Consider the following 8167-nt stretch of genomic DNA (forward strand, 5'->3'; position numbering starts at 1 on the left):
GGAAACGGTCTGAATACTTTCCGAATGCACTGTATGTGTGTATGCATGCAAGCATGTGTGTGTCTGAACTTGTGTTTTCACGTGCATGTGTATGTCTGTGTCTCTGTATGTCTTTGTGTGTCTCTGTGTGTGTTCTGTGCAGTGGTGTAAAGTACTTAAGTAACAATACTTTAAAGTACTACTTAAGTCGTTTTTTAGGGTATCTGTACTTTACGATTTATATTTTTGAAATCTTTTACTTTTACTTCACTACATTCTTAAAGAAAATGATGTACTTTTTCTCCATACATTTTCCCTGACACCCAAAACTACTCATTATATTTTGAATGCTTGGCAGGACTGGAAAATGGTCAAATTCACACACTTCTCAAAAGAACATCCCTGGTTATGCCTACTGCCTCTGATCTGACAGACTCACTAAACACAAATGCTTTGTTTGTAAATGATGTCTGAGTGTTGGAGTGTGCCCTTGGCAATCCTTAAAAAAAAGAAAATGGTCTGGTATGCTTAATATAAGGAATGTGAAATGATTTATTCTTTTACTTTTGATACTTAAGTATATTTTAAACCAAATACTTTTAGACTTTTACTGAAGTAGTATTTTACTGGGTGACTTTCACTTTTACTTGAGTAATTTTCTATTAAGGTATCTTTACTTTTACTCAAGTATGACAATTGGGTACTTTTTCCAACACTGGTTCTTAATGTGTAGTGTTCTGTATGTGTATTTTATGTGTCTCTGTGTGTGTTCTTTATGTGTCTGTGTGTGTGTTCTCTGTGTGTGTGTGTGTTCTCTGGGTGTCTCTGTGTGTGTTCTGTGTGTGTGTGTTCTGTGGGTGTCTCTGTGTGTGTTCTGTGGGTGTCTCTGTGTGTGTTCTGTGTGTGTCTGTGTGTGTGTTATGTGGGTGTCTCTGTGTGTGTTCTTTATTTGTCTGCGTGTGTGTGTTCTGTATGTGTCTCTGTGTGTTTTCTGTGGGTGTGTGTTCTGTGGGTGTCTCTCTGTGTGTTCTTTATGTGTCTCTGTGTGTGTTCTGTGTGTGTGTTCTCTGGGTGTCTCTGTGTGTGTTCTTTATGTGTCTATGTGTGTGTTCTGTGTGTGTGTGTGTGTGTGTGTTCTGTGGGTGTCTATGTGTGTGTTCTTGATGTGTCTGTGTGTGTTATTTATCTGTCTGTGTGTGTGTTCTTTATGTGTCTCTGTGTGTGTTCTTTATGTGTCTATGTGTGTGTTCTCTGTGTGTGTGTGTGTGTGTGTGTGTGTGTGTGTGTGTGTGTGTGTGTGTGTGTGTGTGTGTGTGTGTGTGTGTGTGTGTGTGTGTGTGTTCTGTGTGTGTGTGTGTGTGTGTGTGTGTGTGTGTGTGTGTGTGTTCTGTGTGTGTGTGTGTGTGTGTGTGTGTTCTGTGGGTGTCTATGTGTGTGTTCTTTATGTGTCTGTGTGTGTGTGTTCTTTATCTGTCTGTGTGTGTGTGTTCTTTATGTGTCTATGTGTGTGTTCTTTATGTGTCTGTGTGTGTGTGTGTGTTCTTTATCTGTCTGTGTGTGTGTGTTCTTTATGTGTCTGTGTGTGTGTGTTCTTTATCTGTCTGTGTGTGTGTGTTCTTTATGTGTCTGTGTGCGTGTCCTTTATGTGTCTCTGTGTGTTCTGTGTGTGTGTGTGTGTGTGTGTGTGTGTGTGTGTGTGTGTGTGTGTGTGTGTGTGTGTGTGTGTGTGTGTGTGTGTGTGTGTGTGTGTGTGTGTGTGTGTGTGTGTGTGTGTGTGTGTGTGTGTGTGTGTGTGTGTGTATTCTTCATGTGTCTCTGTGGGTGTTCTGTGTGTCTGTGTGTGTGTGTGTGTGTGTGTTCTTTATGTGTCTCTGTGTGTGTCTCTATGTGTGTTCTGTCTGTGTGTGTTCTTTATGTGTCTGCGTGTGTGTTCTGTGTGTGTGTTCTCTATGAGCCTGTGTGTGTCTGTGTGTGTGTTCTTTATGTGTATGTGTGTGTTCTGTGTGTGTCTGTTTGCGTGTTCTTTATGTGTCTGTGTGAGTGTGAGCTAGAGAAGGCAAGAACATGTTGCAAGTTTGACTCTATTAAGCTATTGTTCCAAACTTTTGAGCCTATGTCTGGCTTGGCTCTCTTCCTCTCCTCCTCTGCCATCCCTCTGTTCCAACAGCGGATGGAGGGAATGTGTTTAATTTGCTGCAGAGGAGAGCAGGCATTTCCGTGTTAACACTTAACAGTGAGTTAAAACATAGTGGTGTACATGGCCGTGTCGTCTGAGCTGGTTGTGGTACACTGTTCATTATTAAGTGCTTAGACCAGTGCAGACACTGGCAGGCCTCTTTGCAGGCTGTTGTGATAGGCCTGATGATGATATATTCAGAGCTAGGAAGGACAGTGACATCCTCTGAGGTAGCCCCTTGTTAGATGATTGACAATCTAACGCAATACCCTCACCCACCAAAAGTATTATTATTTATTACTATTTAGTCCATTGTCTTGATTGTGTGTGTGCCTGTGTGTGTGTGTGTGTGTGTGTGTGTGTGTGTGTGTTCATATATTGAGCACGTGTGTTGTTTCTGAGTTATTTATCTCACTCTCACTCTCTCTCTCACACACACAGACACACACACACACACCCACACACACACACACACACACACACACACACACACACACACACACACACACACACACAGACAGACAGACAGACAGACAGACAGAGACACACACACACACACACACACACACAGACACAGACACTTACTCACCCTGTTAGAATCTGCAGATGAAAGGGTTTGGAACATGACTTATTTAGACAGGGGGGGTCACATCTGCTTCTTAATATTACCACCCCCTATTTCAAACTTCCTCTTCCCATCATCCTCTCTCCCTTCCCGATCCAATCCCTAATACCCCCAGAACCTTCCTCCCTCCCCTACCTAGTCCCCCACCATGGCAGTCTGAACTGGAGCAGCCTGCCCCTGCAGTCAGGCCCACTAAGCCCTCCTCCCTCTGAAGAAATATAATAAATTTGTCCAGAACCAAGCGCACATCTGTCTCCCCTTTCCATCTGACGAATCCAGTTTGGATCCATGTTCATAGCTGGTGAACACACACGTGTTTCGCTTGGCACTGGTTGCCGGAGAGAGAGAGAGGTGTCCCCCTGAAAACACACCATATGGATCTGATTCAGGCAACATGGCACATGATGACATATGATGACACATGTCACATGCGTGTTTGGAAGGGTAGACTGTGCATGGCACAGGGGAGGAGGAGGGTTGGATTAGATGACTGGTGATTTCTGGATCGCGAAGACTTGGAAAAGCATCCTAGGCAGAGAGACAGAGCTTGGGCTGTATGTGGGGCTGCAGCTCCACTAGTGGTAGAGGGATGAAGTGCACCAACTATACTCATTCCCATGATGTTGATGTTGGATACAGTAATAATTATTAATGTCAGGCTGAAATCTAAATAGATGAGTGACCAAAGTAAGCATGGAATTTAAGATCAACTCCCACATTCTCATCTCCAAAAAGATTGGACAATATTTGTAATGTCAAATGTTCTAAACTCGAAATGGCCAAAATATATTTGAAAGCAATGACAGAGACAAAAAATGTCTCGCCACTCTCTTTCCATCATGTTAACCACCAACCCTTTCCTTCCCTTCTTCCTCCTGCTCCCCTTCTTCTCACTCCTTTTCACCCCAAACCCTCATCCTCCTCCCTCTCGTGTTCTATGACATACTTGATGTTTAAAATGTGGAGCTGTATTGAAGAAACTGAACACTAAAAGTTTACCCATGGGCATTGCCCATCCCCTCTCCTCTCTCCTATTTCCCAAACACACAGCTTATACATGCCAACCTCTCCAACAGACAGGCTTCCTTTAATGCAGCTTGAAAAGCATTTCTCCTGGACCTCCATCTGATGAACTCAGCCTGAAAGCATTGTTTGCCTTGGCATGTACAGCCCACCTTGGGAGTCAACCAGACAGCGGGGCATACATAAAGGGGGAGAGAGAAAATAATATGTGTTTTATAGACTGTGGAAAGTTCTACGGGGCGGTAATTAGAATAAACAGCTTGTGGTGCGCCAGAGCCCTCAACTTTCAATGTTGTTCCCCTGTTCCTGCATACTTCCTGGGTTTCTCCTTGAATTTTAACTACCAGAAGGAATCTGCAAGGCCACACATTAGCAAGAAGTTTAAAGAGCGAGGGAAGGAGGTAGTGAGGGGAGACAAGGTAAAATGAAATATTGGAATATGTAATAAAACACAAGGCTCTTTAAAAGTCCAAAGAAATGGTGATTGGACCTGTCTCTCTTATCCGAGGAGCAAAGTTTGTTCTCACATACGTGATAGTGCACACACATGCAAGCAAGAGTCTCACCCGTTAAGCTGGACATGTCTATCATTTGCTGCCTGCCCTGGAACAATGAGCAACATGAGAGCAGATGATTTGGTGAGACCTGGGGAGAGTTAAGGCACACCTGGGGTACAGGGCGTTAGCAAGGCATTATCCTAGCCTGCTGGCACACTTAACCTGTCTCACACTCCATCCACCTAGCAGCATAGCACTCCCCAGCTTCTGATGAATAGTTATTATTGAGACAGGCTGTCAGGATCAGCCAACAGGGAGGAGAGGAAAAACAACAAGATGGAGAGAGAGAGATGGAAATGGAGAGATGGAGAGTTATAAAAAGCCCGTTTGAGAGGGGGAAGAGCTAGAGGGCTGAGTGATGTGGTGAGATGATGATTCTGACTGAACTGTGTATGCTTTGTGTTATAACCCTGAGGTTTGTCAGTTTACACTGAAGACCAGAGGTGCATAATGCACAATTTCTCCATGTTAATAGCAGAGTTACCATATCCCCTGGACATACAGGATACAGTGTGTTCCTCCTAGCTTAGCCTTGTATTATTCATGTGGATCCCGATCCATACAGGACACAACCCTGAGAAGCTACAATACTGGTTTTAGTCATACAGCAGCCCCCAGATACACATACATGAATGTTGACGTGACTTATGTCAACTTGTTACAGGCTTGTCGGATATTTGATTAGATATCGAACCAAGTAAATGTGCAAATCTGCGACTTATCTAACTTTATACTTGACCCTGGAAAAATGTGTTTATTAGATGCCCCCAGAGTTTTGAATTGATTAAAATGTTGAATTAATTAAATACTGCATTTACGTTTTATTTACTTTGTAATTGTGTATCTCAACAGCTAGTTATACTCTGCCAATGCAGCTCAAACTCTGCATCTCATCTTGATTGCACCCCACCAAAACCCACCTCATTGATTACAATCAAGACATCCTTACAACAAGACTAATGAGTATATATTTATCACATAAGGGAGTGGAGGTTCCTTGTAGCCATCTTTTTCCTAATGAGCACACTAGCCTGTGGATAGAGAATGACTCAGTGTCCCTGGCCGTGCTGGGGAATAGGGGTGTAAATCACACAGGCACATTTTATCACATAGCAACCCGCTCAACTGTATCTTTGTCCTTTTTGTCATATCTTTCAGGTCACAGAGGAAGAGGGAAAAGGAGGGGAGAGGAAGGAGGAAGAGGAGGTCAAAGCACCACCAGAGTTCCAGGCTCCACCCACTGTCATCATGTTTCCCAGGCAACAGGAGATAAGCTCCAAGGGGCTGCGGAGACAGAAGAGGGACTGGGTGATTCCACCAGTCAACGTGCCTGAAAACTCCAGGGGGCCCTTCCCACAAATGCTTGTCAGTGTAAGTAACCTTTCTGATTGGTTAACTCCCAAAGTTAGACAGGAAATACTCAGGACTCTAACCCAGGACTCTAACCCTTTTTTAAAGCCCTAACAATAAATGGTTCCTTGTATGGCAATTGCTCTTTTAGCTACTGTATAACACCTCATGCACGTCAATACTTTGAATTGCACACTAATGCTACACGTGTAATTCAAATGACGCTGTTAGTATATCAAGTTCTTGGGTGGTCAAAACCATTTAAGAAGCAATGACCACTTGAATGTTTTCATGAGTGATGAAAGTGTATGATAAAAAGCCCTACAGGAGAAATAAAGAGAAGTTTATCACAAATGGTTTGTGCCTACTTCCTCTCTTTCCTCATTATGACTGGTTGTCAGGCTTGGAAGGTGATTATGCTGTGTATCTGTGATATGATTACAACTGCAAATGTGTTCAGGTATTCTAACTCTACTGATTGGGCTAAGAGCTTTTCCCCTTGGTCCGAGAGCTCTGTCGCCAGACACACCAAGACGCTCTCTATCTCTCTAAGCCTATACACACTCTTTATTTTGTCTGCTGGGCTTTCACTGGGAAAGACCTGTATAATGTCCCCTTTATTCAAACAATTCAGGAATTCAGTTTTCACTTTCATAATTGAATAAGAATTGTGCCGCCATGTTTGTAGACCATGTCATTATGTTGAACAAGCTGTCCTCGATAGGATTGGGTAATGATGCATAATTATATCAATGACAGCACTCAGGCCATCATGTTAGATGGGGTCAAATCTGAGTTCCTTGAGTTACATAAAGAGGTGCCCCAAGGATTGATACTCGGCTCACTACTGTTTACAATCTATATAAATAACATTGGTAATGCTGTATAAAAAATGTAAATAATAATACGTTTGTATGCAGATGATACAGTGTTGTTTTCCATAGCTCCATCTGTTGGCCAAGCCTTTCACATTTGAAGTCTGATTTTCAAGCACTGCAGAGGTCAATATTGGATCTAAAGTTAGTGCTAAATGCAAACAAAACAAAATGCACGCTTTGTTCTAGGTCCCATAACCCAGATTTAAATTAATTTGTAATAACTGGTGTGAACGGTATACAAATTAAGCAAGTTCTTTCCTACAAATATCTTGGTATCTGGCTTGATGACAAACTGTCATTTAAAAAACATGTCATTGATCTGGTGAAGAATTTGAAGTTCAAGGTTGGTTTCTTTTACAGAAACAAATGCATGGAAATTGTCCAAGCCACTTTTATGTCTATTTTCTATTTTAGATTATGGGGATATTACCTATATGCATGCAGCAGCAGCATGCAGCAGCATCTACACTTCAACCACTAGATGCTGTTTTCCATTGTGCCCTTAGGTTTATTACTGGTGATGGTTATAGAACTCACCATTGTGTGTTGTATCAAAAAGTGGGTTGGGCCTCTTTGAATGTAAGGAGAGGGCAACAATTTCTTGTGTTTATCTACAAAGCACTTATGCAGAAATGTCCTATGTATCTGTAATCATTCATTCAATTTAGACTTCCAAATGACCAAACCCGGTCTCAGGTTTGGATAACATTGGAGGCCACTTCAGTCTCCACAGAGTTGGGTGTTTTTGCACCCTTTATGTGAAACAACTTCCAGAGCCCTCTGAAATGAGATGTTCTGGTCCCCCGTGGTCGGTTCAGAGTCATGATCGGAGACCTCTATTTTCATAAAGGTGTCTGTTTTTCGTAATATGTTTTGTAATTTTGCATATTGTATATTGTATGTGTTTGATGTATTGATGCTGGGTCATCTGTAAAAGAGATCCTAGTCTCCGTGTGACATCCCTGTCAAAATAAAGGTAAAATAAAACATTTATAAAATAATAATAATTGCACTGCCCCTTTTACAATGTAATTTGCCACAGAAGTGTAAGTAAAAACCTTGGTCTAGATTCTGGTATAAAGGAAAGTCTTGAGTGACATAAAGTAAGACAATGTCCCTACAGTGTATCTTCAGCTAGCCAAACCAGGGCAAGAGTTCATCCCTCAAGGTGTAACATAGGGCCATGGTTTTGGGGCATTTACAAACCACAGATATAAGCATGTTGTTTTGAACTGGGAAGATATGATACGCTTGTTCAGATAGAAACCACACCCGCAATTATGTGTTCTCATGGTCTAAACCATGCACATACCTTTCATACATCTGTGTCCTGTGGACTGGGGATAAATATGCTCTGATCCACAAGTCTGCTGCCTGCACTATTCTTGATCATCATTTAACGGAGCTCTGCTCATTTAGTATTCAAGATACGGCAGCAGGGAATAACACAAGTGACTACCGTCGCAACAAATTACATTTCAGCAAAACTGCTAGTTTTCAAAAGTATGGAAAATAAACAGAAACACAGAGGGGGTTGGGGGTTGAGATTGTAAAAGCTGCACGGAAAAGAAAAGAACAT

General features: G+C 42.2%; 1 protein-coding gene across 2 annotated transcripts in view; it reads left to right on the forward strand.

Annotated features, from left to right (window-relative positions):
• Positions 1 to 8167, forward strand: part of LOC129861188 (cadherin-4-like) — a 532557-nt gene that overhangs the window by 434685 nt on the left and 89705 nt on the right. For both annotated transcript variants that reach the window (XM_055932380.1, XM_055932379.1), the window contains one exon: positions 5519 to 5731. In XM_055932380.1, the coding sequence (XP_055788355.1) occupies positions 5519 to 5731 (213 nt within the window). The remainder of the gene's footprint in view (positions 1 to 5518; positions 5732 to 8167) is intronic.

This window comes from Salvelinus fontinalis, chromosome 8, assembly GCF_029448725.1.
Source record: "Salvelinus fontinalis isolate EN_2023a chromosome 8, ASM2944872v1, whole genome shotgun sequence".
In the NCBI taxonomy this organism is placed as follows: Eukaryota; Metazoa; Chordata; class Actinopteri; order Salmoniformes; family Salmonidae; genus Salvelinus; species Salvelinus fontinalis.